This window comes from Gobius niger (genome assembly GCF_951799975.1).
Source record: "Gobius niger genome assembly, chromosome: 10".
NCBI lineage: Eukaryota > Metazoa > Chordata > Actinopteri > Gobiiformes > Gobiidae > Gobius > Gobius niger.
In genome coordinates this window covers 12764185-12783185 of record NC_136861.1, presented here as the reverse complement: position 1 = coordinate 12783185, position 19001 = coordinate 12764185, and the positions used below count along the sequence as shown (strand labels likewise).

The window sequence follows — 19001 nt, the reverse complement described above, 5'->3', positions numbered from 1 at the left end:
GTTTTTATCCTGAAAAGCGCTCTGGGCACCTTCTGGCTATTGTTGGGCGCTATACAAATAACATTTGATTGATTGATTGATAAATATAGAAGCTGCAGTTACACGTATGACCTGAGGTGGCAGTAGTGAGTATAAAATGGCTAACTTGCATCTAGCCCCTTTAAGCTAAATTGATTCTTAAAAAATTCATAACTCCGCAAAGGAATGGGTTCTCACTTTTTTTGGAAATACTTAGGAATTTGTGCTCTACAGGTAAGGGCCGGATTGAATCATCTTGCGGGCCGGAAGTGGTCCATGGGCCGCTTGTTGGGGATCCCACTATAGGCCAATGTAACGCCTCATTTGAAAACTAAGACCTACAGAACTCATCTAAATGGATAATTTTCCTTGCTTTCTCATCACCCCTTCTGTTGCTCCTTTGTCGCTTTTTTGTCACTTTTCTGTTGCTCTTTTGTTGCACTTTCATCCTTGTTTTCGTTTCATTTTTGTTGATATTTCAACACTTTATTCAAGATAAAGCCAGACTGGAGAGAATGTGCTCGGTTCAAGTGGAGGTTAAGTAGTAAAAGCGCAAACTAGCATTTTCAGATAAAAACTGGGACTTTTGCAATAGACTTTGGGGTCAATCACATGAAAATGAATAATTATTGTGTGTTTCTATCTATATCTGTGTGATTGTCAAATTAGTTTTGGGTCTTGGGAGAGCAAAAGCAAACAGAGAACAAACAAACATTTTATCCATTAGAGTAGATGGTTGTCCACTTAGTTCCAAAATAAATCCACTCCGACAAAGTGGGAGCTCCAGCAAATGTTATTGATTGTTTTGCCACTTAATTTACCTTTAGGGTTTAGGATAGAAGGGTGTAGTACAGTAAGTTCTTAGCTGAATCTTCAGGGATAAAGAATAAAAGCAAGCTCGAAGAATTAAATCTGAATCAATGATGGAGGCACAGTGGGTATAATTAAAATTAAATAATTGGCCACCCATTACACAGATTCAGGGTAAGTGAAGTGAGCACTGTTGAGGAGTGGGAATAAAAATAGGCCTCTTTTCCTTCTTGTTGACAAAAATTGTATTCAGAAGTTTTGCGGCCTCCCATCATCTCGTTTCGTACATGCTGTATTGTCTAATCTAATTCTCTGGTCATTGTCATGTGTACTGTAATTGTCTTTGTCCGATTATTATCAATGCAGAGAAGACGGATGCTTTCAATTAAAATGCGCATGGACCATTATTTTTCATGCGCACTGCTTTCAAATAGATTTGTGTATCAGAGTGGGAGGACAAGGCGGGGACAGTACACGCTAAAAGAACGTTAGCCTGACCGCACTGTCCTTGAGACGCAGAGGTAGAGGAAGCAGCAGCAAAAAAACCTGCATGTAATCTGAATTTGTACAAGGATAAGAAAACTGCAGTATGCCATCATATGACATACTGTATGTTTGATGCTTAACTATTAGGGCTGGGATCGCGATACCAAGCATGGATACTTTCAATACTTTTATGAAATATGTTAAGTTAGGATAGACTAAGGATAAACTAATCTAAATCATTTTATAAAATGAGAAGCTTAGTTTAGTTTTTGGTTGAAATGAAGCCGTTTGTAAATCAGACATGTACATTTTTGACATTATCCTTGAACAGATAGTTTGGTTTATTATTATTAGAGATGCACCAATACTGGGTTTTGAGTGTTTGCGGATTCCCTATATTCACCGATACCAAGAGACTTTCTTAAACGTGGGTTTCTCTGAGGGAAATATTTAATTGACGCTTTTCTCCATTTTAAGATCAATAAAGTTATGTTTTATTGTCATGATATTACGGATCAATTATATCTATTGATAAACTCTTGGATAAACATTCACAAGGATGACTTTCAACACTAAATATCCTCGGGTAAATGACAGGCTTTAGTTTACATTAATATAAACAACTTCTGATCTGATCATTACAAATATGTTAGATCAGTTATTTCTTAAAGGGGCTAGATGCAAGTTGGTCATTTTATACTCACTACTGCCACCTCAGGTCATACGTGTAACTGCAGCTTCTATATTAAGCTCGTGCATGACGGCACTTCGACCCGAAGTAACACATTTCTTGAGTGACAGTGCAGGATTTTAGAGGCAGTTGTGGTGAACAGGTCTGAGCTCATTCTACATATTAGGACATGGCTGGAACGTGTAGGGGGAGGAAAATACTAGTTTTAACATTTTTAAACCTTGTATTGTCATTTTAATCTAAAATACAAACACTTCAGCAGTGTTTTTTTTTTTATTATATTAGGCCAGGGGTGGCCAACCCGCGGCTCTCGAGCCGCATGCGGCTCTTGGCCAATCAGAGTGCGGCTCTTTGCATGATTGGAGATGTTTAATACAATGCGGCTCTTTGCAAAATAATTGGTAAATATTTACCATAAACTGTAACAGTCTTTGACCAAAAATCCAACCATCGTCCTACAGACCCTGTTTCCATCTCTACATGAATGAGAGTCCGTATCTCTCTCCTTTTCGAGGCAGTGTGTAAAAGGAGCCCATGCAGCCTCACTCACAGCGGGATGTAGGTTGAACAACAGGCAGGCAGATCGTGGCACTAGGATTAGCTTCTGTGCTTTTCAGGTTTCTGATCAGCCTACTCTTTATTTGATGTAATTTGGCCACATATTCATAGAAAAAGATCAAAATTAGGAAATGGAAAAAAGCGGAGCTCTTATTAAGCGTATGATGCGAAGCGCGACATCGTAACGCGGAAATACGCAAAGTCATGACTTTTCTTTCACACGTGCTATAACTGTAACAGATGCAACTTAAAACAGACTCTCAGATCCTCCAGAGGCTCCTGGTTAAAGTTCATGAACTTTGTGCAGCCTAGAGTGCGTTCTTTGCACAGTCCAGTCAGGACAAAGCTGCAGGCACTGAGCGCACAGGCCAGGGGCGAATCAGAGAAGGGGGCTCATTGGGCAGGGCCCCACATACAAACACACCCCAGCATTAAAAAAAATAAAAAATAATAATAATAATCTAATTCTGTCTCAGTCAGAACAGGAAACACAAAATGTCATTTAATATACATGTATTTCAATCTTGTTGAGGAGTAAAACCATTCAATCTAACACAATTATTAAAAAAAAGAAAAGAAAAAGGCATAAAGTTATAGTTTATTGTGATTAAATAAAACGGTCACATTCTATTTAATCACAATAAAGTACCGCCCCGGGATCTCGCTAATGGTCGGTGCCTTTGTGGCTCTTCACAGGATCAAGGTTGAAAATTTCGGCTCTTGGTCTCCGACTGGTTGGCCACCCCTGTATTAGGCTTTAGGCATTTCTATCATACTGTCTGACCCAGCCTTGATTAGTTTTCTTTAGCATGCTAGCTTTAGCACACTGATGCTAACCGCGATCGAAATGATTTAGGCGGTAAAAGTCAGTCCCATGTTCCCCCACTTCTATTAAGATTAGTCACCAGCCCGCTATCCTTAAGGTTAGTGGCTATAGGGCAGGGTCAGGGTTAAGCTGATTAATACATGTATGACGAAGCTTTAGCTTCTGCCTATTCCATTTCAGACTTCATGTTTATTTTTGTCTGTATCTGTTAAATGTTTAAAATGTCTGAATAAAATGAATCTGAAAATCTGAATCACTCTCATGACTTGTGGCTGGTACCAAGTCACCTACGAAATCGCACAAGGGGAACATAGGTACACACCCGCAAAGGTTGTGTTTTTAAGGCGTTGAGAGCCAAGTATTGGATATTTTTAGCCGATATATCGTAATTTTTTCAGCATTGGCTCCGATATCCGATATCAGAATCAGATCGATGCATCCTTAATTATTGTTACTATTCACAACGCATTTGTTTTGACTAAATGTTGATTTTGTCAACCAAGATTCTACTGTTGTGAATGTGCCTATTCCTTTGCTGTATGAAGTGTCTTATTGGCTCATTACTACATGCAAATTTCAAACCCCACCGGCCCACACTGGCCTTGCCTAAGAGAGTGGAATATCGTGCGATGGCAGCAGCCTTGTACTTTCCCCTCCTGTTTTTCAGTGAGTGGCGCATCGCTGCTGGAGCCCGCTGCCGCTGAGAGGGCTAATTTAGTTGCACACTCCCGTTAGCATAAGCCCGGAAATCAAATCAAACAGTGAGTATACGGCGCTGTGTCTCAAGCCGCTTCTGGTTTGTTTTCTTCTGATGGAAGAGCTCTGGAGCCGCCCAGTCACGCTGCTTATGTGTGTGATGCTCGACTGTTTGAGAAGCACCGGGGGACGTTTACGATGAGCTTGTGTTACTATGTTTGTGTTCGACGTCTCTTGTCTGTGAAGTGCATAAAGTACAGGACGCCACAAAAGCACGAGGACCGTCGTAGTAGCAATTAAGATTTCAAAACAAAATATTCTAGCTTTGACTGTGGGAAATGTCCTCAAAATATGGCAGGAAAAAAAGAAATGTGACTGAGCGTTGCCATGGCGATCTGGCAACTTTGGCTGATTTCAGAATAGACTCTTGCCCCACTTATCAAAAAAGTAACTAAAAATCATTGGTGAGGCACAGCGGTTGGCGGCAGGGCCGTGGTGCAACCGTGTGGAGCCTTTCTCTGGTCCCCCACCTGAACCGATTTTCTCTAGTTTGGCTTTACCCAAATCTAAAAGCTTCTTGAGAAAAAGCAACAAAAGAGAGTCAAAAACAAGGAGGAAAACCCAACAGCAAAGTGACCCAAGAAAATCCACAATAAAGTGACAAAAGAGTGAGAAAAACAAGACGTAAAAAGCAACAAAATAAAATATGAAAACACAACAAAAAAGCAACACTAAAAAGCCACAAAAACAAGACAAAAAAGCCATGAAAAAGAAAAATACAAAAACACAACAAAGTGACAAAAAAGCGATGAAAAAGCAACAAAAATATGACAATTAAAATACAAAAAACAAAGTGATAAAAGAGCGGCAAAAAACGTGCCGTAAAAGCAACAATAACACAATCAAAAAGTGACACAAAAAAGCAACAAAAGAGCAACAAAAAACGATGAAAAAGCAACAAAAGAGTCACAAAAATGTGACAAAATGTGATGAAAAAGCAACAAAAACACAGAAAAAAAGTAACACAAAAGAGCGGGGAAAAAAAACGATGAAAAAGCAACATAAAATGACAAAAACCCGACAAAAAAAGAACCAAAAAAAGACAAAGGAAAAATACGAAAACACAACAACAATGTGACAAAAAGCATCAAAAGAGCGACAAATCATGCCGGAAAAGCAACAATAACACAATTATAAAAGTGACAAAAACACAACAACAAAAAACACGCAAAAAAGCAACACAAACAAGACAAAAAAGCCATGAAAAAGCAACAAAAAATGACAAAGAAAAATACAAAAACATAACAAAGTGACAAAAAAGCAGAAAAAAAAAACTGCCGGAAAAGCAACAACAACACAATTAAAAAGTGACACAAAAAAGCCACAAAAGAGCAACAAAAATGTGACAAAAAAGACCTGAAAAGCAATGAAATAGCAACATAAAAAAACAAAAACCCTACAAAGACAAATATGAAAACGCGACAAAAACGCAAATGTGACAAAAAAGTCCAGATCAGTTTTGTAGGTCTCAGCTTTCAAATGAGGCGTTACTCTGGCCTATAGGCTGTAAGCTCCAGTTGAGAAGCTCATAGATTTGGGTAAAGCTAAACAGGCGGGGGTAGTAACCTTATTGTTTGTGCTCACCCACATGAAAACGGTATCAACTAGAAAAAAGCAGTTTTGCCAATGATTCACCATCAACACTGAGGAACTTGTGAGGATCCAGCTTGTCCTTGGTGCCCCTCGCCCTGGTACCCACTCTGTCAACAAAGCTAAATGGGCTCCACACAAAAGCTCGCAGGACCAGCGCGCACAGAAAGCTGCTGAAGGCCACCTGTTCTATTCAGCCTCCGGTGGGCTAAACTTCACAGAATGCAGAAAATGCACCGCTGATTGTGGAGGATTTAGTTTGTTGCTGTTACACTTTGTACTGGTTCTTTATTGCAGATTGTAAGAGCCGGCGTTTCTTGTTTAAAAAAGCTCTGCTAAGTCAACATTTATCCACTCGCTCTCTCTGACAGTTTCCACATTTCTGTTTAAACATTGTCAAACATGCATTAGTCCCCATCTGTCCTCGTCAGCTTCCCTTTAACGAAAACAGTTTCAGAGAAGCGATGACTGATTTCACAGAGCCGGCAGTTTAGCAGGAGGAATATCCAAGTGGAAAGAAGGTCCCATGGTTCAAATCCGGGACTTCCTCTGTGAGTGTTTGTGAGTTCTCCCTCGGGTCTGGATAGGGTTCCTCTGGTTTATCATAAACGTCTTACCCTCCAACCTTAACAGAGCCCATCTTCTCCAGTTCAGCTTTGCCCAAATCTAAAAGCTTCTCGACTGGAGTTTACAGACTATAGGCCAGAGTAATATCTCATTTGAAAGCTAAGACCTACATAACTGATCTGAACTTTTTTGACGCGTTGTCGCCGCATTTATGTCACATTTTTGAAGTGTTTTTGTCGTGTTTTTGTATTTTTCTTTGTTGTTTTTCATTGCTTTTTTTGTCTCTTTTGTCAGTTTTGTTGCTTTTTTGCTACTCTTTTCTTGCTTTTTTGGGTCACTCTTTTGATTGTACTATTGTACTGCTTTTCCGGCACGATTTTGTCGGTCTTTTGTTGCTTTTTTGTCACTTTGTTGTTGCTTTTTAAAGGGCCTATATCATGCAAAATCAACTTTTTGGAGCTTTTAGCCATGTTGTTATTTCCTTATCAAAAACACCCCCAGAGTGGTTTTTGGCTTCATTCATGCAGTTCTCAGTAATCCTCCTGAATCCTGCTCTCTGAGCAGCTGCTCCGCCGTCTGCTGGAAAACCACTGAGTTGTGACACTCTGACGTTTTTTACGTCATAGTCTCAAACAGGAAGAGCCCAACTTCTGTAATGTAGTGCCTTACAGCCTGATTTTAATTTATAAAACAGCTTAAAAAAAAAAAAAGGAAGCGCTTCCAGGTCAGGGCTGAAAGCAAACACAAAACAAACGCACCCCCTGGGCGTCTGAACTGATGTCATGTTTGCGCTGTTGGTTGTGAAGATGGAGCTCTTTCTAACCTACTCTGGACACGCCTGTTCTTTATTCTTACCTAACGATCATGTCGTGGAGAAAAAGCGCGTTTGGCTACGAGAGGTGCAGGACTATTTTCAACCTTCCTAAAGAAGAGGCCACTCGCCAGAAGTTGGAATTTCTTTCCGGGATTCAGCGACTATCAGCCAAGTGTTTTTCTGTGACTGTCTCTTGATGGATGTTTGGTGAATCTTCTAAAAGTGGATTAACTTTTATAACCAACGCGAGTCCCCAATGTGATGGAGAGGCCAGGACAGAGCGATGGTGAGTCAAAACGTGTGTTAGCGGGTGTGTTAGTAACTTCACTTATTGCTGTGATATTTATATTTATTTTACTGCTAATAATGCATGGGCAGATCCGCTCGGAGAGAGGTGGCGGAGTTAACTGAATCGAAGCGTCTTGTCTTCCGGGTTTGCAAAATACCCCCAGAAAAGACTTATATTTCTGACAAAAAATAGTACTACATAGTGGTAGAGATACAATATATCATATAAATGCCTATACTTTACTTAGGGCTGGCTAAAATAACATGATACAGATCCTTTAAAATCACTTTTTTGGTGCTTTTTTGTCACTCTTTTGTGGCTTTTTTGGGTCACTTTTTTGTTGTGTTCTTGTTGGCGTAGGCTTTTGTTGCTTTTCATCACTTTTTTTGTCTCTTTTTTGTCTCTTTTGGGGGTTTGCTCGCTTCAGTTGGAGGTTAATATATTAGGGGGGAGTCTATTTTGTGACTAAACTAAACATTGAAGCTTAGAGTTTTCACAAAATAGTACAAAGAGGAATATGCCATGTAAGTCCAGAGTCTCATGGGGTGAATGAACTAACAGACCAAGGGTGAGTGAGGACAGACCGCTCCTACGGTGGCCTGGTTGGGTCATTCTCATTTACACACACACAACTCCCTAATACAGACGCGCAAACACTGGGATCTCTGTTTGGCAAATGGGGAGTGAGCCAAGAGGGCGATGAGAGGGAAGAAACCCAAACAGTCAGCTGACAGTGGGCCCACGACGGAGGACAATGGTGAAAGAACATGGTTTTATTCACACCGAGCTGAACCCTATTCTCAGGGTTCAGCGGCATATTTACAGATTTCAGTGGCGCGATATTGCCAGAACGCTTGTTTTACTAATTTGGGGCAACGGCGCTGGAGACTTTGCCAAAGGAGACGGTTCGAAAGTGTAAAGTGCACGGCCGCGCAATTTAGGGAAAATATATGAAAAGACAAAAATGGAGATTCCAATTATATTTGCGTTTTATTTAAAGATACGTTCAGCCCCAGAGTGTAGCAGTTGTCACGATAATCACTATACCGACTTATCGTTCAATAAGTAAAACATAAACGATGCCTATTTGGATCATCTGTGCAGTTCTTAGCATTTTTCTTTTTACTCTGTACCACTAAATCTAAACGCTTCTTGACTAGAGTTTACAACCTATAGACCTTTTTCCACTTCTTTGTTGCGTTTTCATCCTTGTTCTCAGCTCATTTTTGTCGCTATTTTGTTGCTTTTATCAAGAAGCTTTTAGTAGGGCCCGACCGATTTGGATTTTTGGGGTCCGATACCGATATGACGGGGGTTGGCATGGGCAATAGCCGATATAAAGGCCGATATTTTAAATGATTTAATTTGATGTTATTGTTTTTTTTAAATCTCTCAAATAGCCTAAAGTTAAGTTGGTACATTAAAAAGTATATTTTTAATGTACCTGCACACTGTCCTTTCAATAAACTAAACTAAACAATTATCGGGTATCTTGATTGGCCAATGCCGGTATGCACCACTGATATTTTTGGCCACATTTTAGAACTGTCTATAATCCTTCTAAATACAGGGGGCGCTGCATAATTATGTTTAGTAGTTACTTCAGAGGAAGCTTGTTTGAAAGACAAAAATTTTTGGGATTTGGGTTTTGCCAAACTGGAGAAAATGTGCTCGGTTCAGGTGGGGGTTAAGAGGTTAAACAAAAGTACAGGTTAAACTTACATTAGAATATTGTTCAAAAGTTCATTTATTTAACTTAAAATGTGAAACTAATAATATAGACTCATGACATGCAAAGTGACATATATCAAGCCTTTATTTGTTACAGTCAATTTTCAAAATATTCTAATTTTTTGAGACTTTGAATTTGGGGTTTTTACAAGCTGAGCCATGATCATCAAAATTGTAACAAATAAAGGCTCCATATCTCACTTTGCAAGTGATGCGTCTTTCATATATTAGTTTCACAGTTAAAGTAACAGAAATGAATGCATTTTTTTTTTTCAATATTCTAATTTTTCAAGTTTCACCTGTAAATCGGGTTATATTATATTTCATGTTAAGTGCAGCTTGTGTGGTATTGTAGGATTTAATTATGCACTTTTAAAACAAATGTTTACTGTCATGTTTATGCTTTAGAGTTAAAGGTATCGAGTATCTTTAATCAGTAATATAATTTATCGCAATATTTTCCTGCATCAATACATCGAACTTCAAAATGTGCTATTGTGACGGGTCGTCGTTGCAGCGGAGTAACCGAGCGTTTTCTTACCATGTCGTACGCGTTGAGGACTTTGCGCAGCAGCTCTGGCACCGGCCCCTGAGCCTCCATTGCGGGATAGGGCTCGCTCAGATCCACGGTCACCTTCAGGGAGCGCTCGCTGTTCATGAGCCACGTGGACACGGTCAGGATGCACTGCTTCATGTTGGCAGCAGGGGTCAGACCACACAGCTCTTTGAACGACACCATGGCATTCTGGGAAAACAACACAACAACAGTGTATTTGATTTGAGCTTTATCTTGACATCATTAAAACATATGTAACAGTTTTGTTACACACACTAGGACATGGCTGAAACATGTAGGGGGAGGAAAATACATTATTTTAATATTTTAATACTCAGTATAGTCCCTTTAATATAGAAGCTGCAGTTACACATATGACCTGAGGTGGCAGTAGTGAGTATAAAATGGTTGCTAGCCACGGCATTTTGCACGGCGATCAAAAATACATTTGCGGAGGTTAAAACTGACTCAGCGACTGAATTCTCCAGGTTCTTCATCCAGCATGCCCATATTCACTTGGATCAAGTCTGTGAAAGTTGTGTTTTTAAAGTGGTGGGAGCCAAAACTGGTATCGGTGCAGTATTGGATATTTGTTGCCGATACCCATCATCGTATTGTTTCTGGTATCAGCTCCGATATCTGATACTACTATCGTGTTGGTGCATCCCTACTTGTAAGGTCAAATATTTCTTGACGTGGTAGGCTACTAGGAGTGAAAAGTTTGAGAACCACGACTTCTGCGCCACCATTCCGTATTTGAATGTTTCCCTTCAGTTTTTGTTGAATCGTGACTTTGTCCTAAAGCTCTGGCCCTGCCTTTCCAGATTGTGTCCTGGTTTGCTTTTGTAATATTCACTACAGTATTTTTATCTCAGCTTTGGACCTGGGTTAGTCCAGATTTAAGACCCATTTCGATCAGTCACAGATGGTTATTAGAAAGCCAGTTCTGTCCTTTAATGCCATTTAAAAGTTTGCACATTGTCCAATTATTCGTGCAAATCAATGGAAGTAACATAAAGTCATCATTACTCAGAGCTTGTGTTGTGTCGATTGCGCAAAACAAACCAGCACAACCATCTTATTGAGCTCAAGGGCCTCCTCATTAAGATGTATACAACAGATAGACTGAAGTATTGAAGACATGTGCGTCACTTGCTGCTGTCTTGGCTCGGAACAGATAATAATTATTGAATTGCGTGAAACCACTGTCTGGAGCTGATCTACATCTGTCTGTGTCTACAGGATAACAAAAGGAGGCCTATGCTGCTTATATCACGGCATTTCCATCAAATATATTTACTCTGCAAAGCTGTACTGTATATGAACATTGCTTTTGCACTAATCAATGGCTTTAGCATAAATGCCCATCACAGCCTTTGCTTCTCAAGGTATTCATTTAGACGCACTCTCTTTCCCCTTCTGCAATCATTGCTGCTCCACCATGGCAGCAGAATCATCAGCCACCTCAACCTTCTCATCTCTTCCTCTTTACCACGTGATATCGATGGGGAGATCACTGACATCTACCTGCCAGAATCCAAGTGCCAAAGTCGCAGGTTTATCCATATATCAGATACATATAACAATAACAATACACTTCTGCACAATGTAACACAGTTATTGTTTAGGTTTACAAAAGATGGATGGATGGATAGACATTTGGTTTAAAAGTTGGACATGTCATGTATGAAGAGCCAAGGTTAAAGAGAAATAGAAAAATGATAAAAGTTTACAAAGCTAAAACCATTGAAAAAATATTTTAACATTCATAACAATCAAAAATTTTGATTAAAACAGGTAAGAAAAAAACAAAAATAAAATCAAATATTGACACCTGTGATGTCATCATATGGGTTTGAGTTAAGCACAGAAGACAGAGCTCATAGATTTCCAACCCGTTAACATGGATGTAATGTTACTTTTTTGCCATTTAATAAATGGATTGCAACGAATTATGTGGAGAGGAAAAATCCTACACACCTGGCTCACTGTGGCTGTTCAGCTGTTTGAAATAGCCACTACTGGACAACAAAGTAGAGAATTTAATCTGGAGAATAAAGCATTCCCACAACCCAAAGCATGGGGCTTTGTGATTGATCATAGAAAATATTTTCGGAATTTTGAGTAATTTTATGTTACAAATGTTATCAGTAGGCCTGTCACTGTAACAGACTTTGAAGCTTGATATATTGAGCCAATATATTGAAGCATTGAGATCTTTTAGTGTCATTGAAACTACCTCTAAAACTTAAAAATGACAGAAAAGCTTTGTTTGAAAAGTACTTAATCTTAAAATATGTATAAACATATACAACATATATGTAAATGTACAGACGATAAATATTGAGCCCAAAAATGTTTTGTTTATCGATCATTTATAGAACAATAGGTTGTGTTCATGTTCTAGAATTCTATTTCCGTTGGAGGGCAGGTGCCAATTCACTCCTATGAGAGAAAAACACAAAATGTCCAAATGAGCAACAAACCTGCCACGTTATTCTTATGGCTGAAAGTCCTTCCTACTCACCAACATCACGCTCATGCTTTTGAATATTGTCACCACTTTTCGATACCTTCGATAAGTAATTAGACCCTAGTTCATGTGTGCTGGAAGAGATGACTTTGAACTTTGTGACAGTTTTTGTTTCATGTGAATTGGCCCAAGAGAATCTGCATTTTGATGGTTACCATAGTTACCGCCATGGAATTTTCTGTTGCTCCACCTCAATTTTAAACTATAGGCTCTTTAGAGTATTGTGATCCTATACAATGCTTTTCAGTCATGTGACTTTTGTTGTTTTGAACACCGAAGTAGAATCAATCAGTACTACAACATGTAACAATATCTCTATTCAGGATAATGAAAGACAACTGATTGACAGTGGCATTTTTATGTACTTGTAGTCATTGCTCAAGAAAATAACAGTAAAAACAAGGCCCCAGAGACGCACGTTTATGTGAAGAAACCAGTGATTCAGTGTTTAAGACGCTAGCATGCTATCGATTAGCATCTAGCTTCAACAGCTCAGCTTTGACCTCTCCAAGAGAAAGCCCTGAACCACACTCCAAACATCTAGCCTTGGATACAACATGTGACAGAGGTCAGAGCTGAGCTGTTACTATAGTATTTCCTCAGTGTTCATAGATGTGAGCCACACATGTGTTTATCATGTTGAAGCCACTGAGAGTTGGTTGACAGTTGCTACCCGGTAGCATGCTAACGTCTTGAGCAGCTTTAACACTGACTCAGACTGAGACTGTTGACATGACAAAATGTAAAAATCAAGAAAGGTTTTCTGCTTCATCTTTGATGGTTTAATTTAGTCTGAGGAGTGAGGCTGATCGGAAACACATGTATAAGTCGATGTAGCAGCCTAATTATCGCAACTTGTAACCCTTATAACCCTTGTTATGAGTAAAATAAATATTGCATTAGATCATATTTCCCTTTTATCTAGTGACACAGATCATGCATGTACGATAACAAAGAAGCCTACACATCCTTTAAGTGTCAGATCTTCAAAATCACCTTGGACACCTTTCCCTTTGGAGATCTGTTTCATTTGCCAAGAACAAAAGAGCCCTCGGACAGATCGTGTTGAACGGCCTCGGGACTTTGAAAAGACATTTCATTAATATTAATTCGGAATACACCGCCGGCCTTAACGGGTTCGCTAACACCTCACCTTTCTCCCTCTGCCATTTCCTCCAAGTCATACCACATTGGACGCACGTAACCACATAGTTAGCATTCAGATGTGCGGCTTCGCGCTATCAATGGATTTGCCGGTGCCAGCAGAAACCTAAGCACATAAACTGGGGGGGCCTGCGCCATTAGGAAGCTTCAGAAAGGGATAATGGATGGGAGAGAGATGTAGAGGCTCGGAAATCTATTAGGAGGCAGTGGCGGCAATGCTATTTGAGAATGACCACACACACACACACACACACACACACACACACACACACACATTGAGGCGGTTACAGAACAGTCTGGGAATTGGCAGTCTCTCTGGCCAGGACCTCCAGGCCTCTCCGGACCGTCCCGACACCACACAGCGACCTTTTTGTGAGAGTAGGGGACACAGGCGGGCTACTTATGTGGATACTTGGCAGCATTTAACACCACATGGGAAAGGGAGAGACCACAAAGTAAAAAAGTGGATTGTTTAAGCATGATGACATTTTTAAAACAGGGCTTTCAATTGGTTTGACCAGTTTTAGGATTTTGATGGAGAGCGGTGTAGCCAGACATAGCTTTACTAACTTGTGTTTCTTATTTCTTATTTCTTTGTTAAGTTGGTCGGGCAGGGCATGTTAATGAACACTCAGTCAGATGCATGCAGCCATGAGATACTTTCCATCTTGTGTCTGCTTTTTGCCCTTAACACACTCCCATTCATCCAGGCTCAAGAGGGGAACCTATTGCACATATTTGTACCATTTGTAGGGGAAATCAAAGCACCTTGAAAAACCCATACATGGACAGGGAGACCATGGAAACTATTTATGATTATGAAATGTGCAAAATGACTTTACTTTTTTACACATTTTGGAATAGAAGTAGAATGTTGACATATAAACTGAAAAATCTTTTTTTTTTTTAAATGACAATGATGTTTCTAAAGCGTGCATTTCAAAAATGAATATGTAGAGCAGGGGTCTCCGGAAATGGCCCGCAGGCCCCTGACTTGTAGAGCACAAATTCTTGAGTACGTCAAAAAGTAAGTCTCTAGCCCATTCCTGTGTGGCGTTATGATTTTTTTTAAAAGAAATAACCGGAAAGCTCACTCCAGCCACTAGGGGGCAGCTTAAATAAAGAAACGTGTCCTGCAGAGGGCACTGATATAATCAGAGCTCAGGATATAAACAACACATTGGTGCCTCACGCGCTACATGTGGCACAGTAGCGCAGCAGTTTGTGCTCGTACTTCACAGCTAGAAGGTCCCGGGTTCATTTCCCACCTGGACGGAGCCTTTCTGTGTGGAGTTTGCATGTTCTCCCCGTGTCTGTGTCACCTCAGGCTTGTGACACAGGCTTGTAGGTGCAATACAAGTGCACGCCATTTTTATGAGGTTGCAGTCCTGTCAGGCTCCTTATTATCCATTTATTGAATCCTCACTAGCATATTCCCAATGAAAATGTATTTTACGAGAACTTTATGGACACACTCCCAAAATATTTTGACCCCAGGGAAATTTAATTGGATCCGACGACCCGATGTAGATTGTTTAAATGTCTCCAACTGAGCATTACATTTGAAATTTCAGTTGTTTTGACTATAAACATTTAATTGGGCATTTGATCTAGATTTTTTTACTTGTTCTGAGATGTTTCAGACTCAATTCAATGCATTTTGTCTTTATTCCAGGTTGATTGATCCGCCAATGGGGTAAGATAATTACTCCTGTACCACTGGCAGCTTTAGTTTCTTATTTCTAGCCAGATTACCTTAGAACCAGTCTGACGCGTCTTCAAACAAGAACTTCAAAACAAGATTAATATTCTCAAGTCTTTTAAACCCATGCTTGATATTTCGTTTTTTGTGGTGCGTCTGTCGCTCATATAGAAACTATTTCACATCAAACGACCTTTCATCACACACAGAAAGACACAGCACCAGCACCACCTGAGCTTAGCCATATAGTGGATTTTCAGCTAATGCATCATTATCCAGTAAACATACACCCAAGAGAGTGGTCAAGCATGAACAGAGTAACTAAATCTCTAGGTTCACCTTATACCAGGGGTAGGCAACGTCAGGCCCGGGGGCCAAATCCGGCCCTTGAGCACAGAACCTCTGGCCCTCAAGGTGATTTTGAGAAACATAATGACACAAATCAGAAAGCGTTTCTTAAGGTTGAATGGGAGAAATACTGTCAATACACCCAATTAGGTCATATCATGTACAACTCTGGCATTTGTAGAAAGTGCACTGGAAAAAAAATAATAAAAAATGATAGAAGAAATGACAGAAACCTACTTGAATTAAGAGATACAATCTAGCGTTTGAGTAGATTTGGTCTGGTCTTAGATCAGATAAAACATCTTTTCGCCAAAGGAACAAGACATTATTTTCTTAACTCAGATTATATTGAATATATATTATATATGTTGTATTATATTAAGTTCATTTGACTGATTTCAAAGTGAGTTTTATGCTTGTTCCATTGGCATTTGTATCTTTATCTTAGATTAGTCCAAACAGACTCAAATTAAACATAAAGAATCTTTATTCAAGCAATTTTAAGCCATTTATCTCATTTAAGATGGTATTTTTTCCAGTGTAGTGCTTTACTTTGGCCTGAAACTGGCGGCTTCGGCCCTCGGTCTTTTTACAATGAAAAAAATTAGCCCTCCATTACGACCCCTGCCTTATACCTTTTATCTTTTTTAATGCTCTCTTTGTACCCACAACTGTTTCTCCCATTAACCTAAACATGCAGTGGCCAAATTCTAGATATTACTACAAAGATTTTTTATTAGTCTGGATTACTGTACTCACATATTGCACACGTACATATAAGCTGGAAGAAATGCCTGTGTGTGCGTGGCCTATTAGCCTTCATGATGTGTGAGCAGGGACCACATGCACAAATGTTCCTCAGATAGTAATTGTGCAATAAAAGCCTCCGTGTTTCAAAGCTGCCCCAATGAAAGGCTTGTGTTTTTAATTAGTCCCCACCGACTCCCACTCCCCCCCCACATCCACATTTGCCACCACTGCGCCCCCTCCGGTCGTCCCAAAGGCAGGATCTCCGCTTCCCCCCTTACGACACCGCTTTTGTCTGAGCGAACAGCCTTCATCTTTCATGCTGTTTTTTCTTCCTCTTTCTCTTACTACTGAGGGACACTGCTGGCAAGTCTTGACAGCAAATGAAATTCAAACAATGCAGACTGGATACGGGAAGGCTATTTGGTTACCTTGATCTAAACGGGCAAAACGCAGGCATTGTTTGTCTGTTCAGTTGTTTTGAAATTGAAACCATGCCTCTTGGCTGTTGTTCAGTTAGCGGACTTCAAAATGCTGATTAAAGTGCATAATATCAGTCCAAATTAAGAATTCGTTGGATAGGATTATGTCGGTGATGAAGTATTAATCATGGTTTTAGACCAGTGAAGTGGCAATTGTATGAAAAGGTTTAACATTTTATGTTCTCAGTGACATAATAAGAACAGGAACCTCCACTGATGTGTGCACACATGGTCCAGAAGCTTTTGATGTCAAGCGCCAAAACTCTTGTTGCTTGTGTGATTCTCAGCGTGTTCAGCTTTTGTCAGTACACAGCAACAGTGCACTGCCACAACCTGGACTCTTTTTAGTTAGGGAGTTAAGGTTCACAGACCTTATGTACACCTAGCCCTGACTTATCAAAACATGAAGCTAGGGCTGTGCAATTAATCGAAATTAGATTACAATTTGGATTAGTACACTAAACGATTAAAAAATTAGCAAAATAGAAAAAAAAACGTTTCTTTATTATTATTTTTTTTTTTTTTGCAAAGCAGACTTGCATTATTTCATGGCGCTGGGATTATTTTCCCTTCACATTTCACGTGCCATGGCTCATGCTTTTGCCGTGCTGCTCAGTTTACTTGCGCAGGTGTGAGGGATTGGCCAGCAGGGGGCAGGTGTGAAACAAAGACCTCTCTTTAATTGAGGCATACTTGAAATCATTTGTACTTTTATGACTTCAGAAAATAGAAAATATTCAGTATAGTTTTTTTTATTGCTAAATACATAAATAAAATAAATACTTTTTTTTAAAGGCAACAAATAATCGTGATTTCAATTATGACTAAAATAATCGTAATTATTATTTTTTCAGTAATCGAGCAGCCCTACATGAAGCTGCGGTTTGCGAGATACATTTTCACTTCTAACCGAGTGCATAAATATTAAGTAAAGAAAGCAAAATTCACAATTCCACATTATAACAACAGACAACAGACGTGACGCCTAAATCCGAGATTACACCAATCTATTCTAATCTCCTTTTAAACCATTTTCTATTCTCACTAAGAGAGCAATCTGGAGACTTGGTCAAGACCCATTCAGCAATAGCTCAGTGGATAAGCCTTGTCTTTTAACCATAAACTTACATTAATTACATTGCAAAGGCAAGGCAGATTGCTGCATTTCTTTCATAAGTGTACAGTTTGAGAATTTTCTATCCCCTGCACAGCCTAAGGAAACCTCTCGTGCTGCATTGTTGGCATTTCTTATCAATACCTCCATCTTTGTCCGGTGTCATCTTAGGGTGCTATTTGCCCCTGACAAACACTTATCTGTTTCCCTTGGCATAACATAGCCTTACAGAAGTTGTCTCTTATTAGCCTTACTGGCATTCTTGACTGTCTTTTGAGGCCACCTCCCGAACTATTTGAACTCTCTTCTGTGAAAGCAAAGTGAGACTTGAATGGCCAATACCACCGTACTGATGGAAAATAAACTTCTCCCGTGTCACATCCAGCGTCTCCTGCCTCTCTTTGCAACTTTACTTTAGGACTTCTTTGTTGAACATCTAATATCTATCTGCCATTTTGGGACAAGTTGGTAGCATCGCCCATAGACTTGAATTAGCACAAACAATAGAGATCAAGCTTTTTTGCCTCCGATACCAGGGGTTTGAGTATCTGCCGATATCCGATATTACCAAGATCCATCCATCCATCCATCCATCCATCCATCCATCCATCCATCCATCCATCCATCCATCCGCATAAGACCTGAGGTGGCTGTAGTGAGTATAAAAATGATCAACTTGCATCCAACCCCTTAAAGCCCCTTTTAACAACATTTCATAAACTGAGCAGTGGCCGGTTTTATTTCGTTAGGTGATCCATAATTTCATAATTTCTGCCCCGTCTTTGATTAGTTGACGTTAGCATTTGCACATACTGTTGTGTGGGCTAGATCCATCTTATCCAGCAGAGGGCGCACTTTCACGGGTGGACACGCTTCACGGTTGATCTGTTTTGGCTGCGGGTCTACAGCTTTCCCCTACTCGATTTAGTTGGGTTTTTGAAACGATAAGAGCCAAAACAGGCTCAGTTTTGGATATTTGTAGCCGGTATCGTATTTTTCCCAGTATCCGCTCTGATATCCGATCCTACTATAGGCTGTGCGTCCCTAATGAAAAGTAAAGAAATCAACCATGGAACAACATCTACTAGGTCACTACTAAGTAACTGACTAACACTGTAGAGTCAGTATAACATGGACAATGTGAACGGGAACTTGAGAGGGGGAGTACTGGCTCCACAGAGGAACCTATTGTACATATTTCAGTGGTAAGGGAAACCAG

At 39.8% G+C, this 19001-nt stretch overlaps 1 protein-coding gene across 1 annotated transcript in view; it reads right to left on the bottom strand.

Moving 5' to 3' along the window:
- Nucleotides 1–19001, bottom strand: part of LOC306968831 (inactive phospholipase C-like protein 2) — a 176609-nt gene that overhangs the window by 37369 nt on the left and 120239 nt on the right. Inside the window, exon 3 of the mRNA XM_079564368.1 lies at nucleotides 9678–9881. Within this exon, the coding sequence (XP_079420494.1) occupies nucleotides 9678–9881 (204 nt within the window). The remainder of the gene's footprint in view (nucleotides 1–9677; nucleotides 9882–19001) is intronic.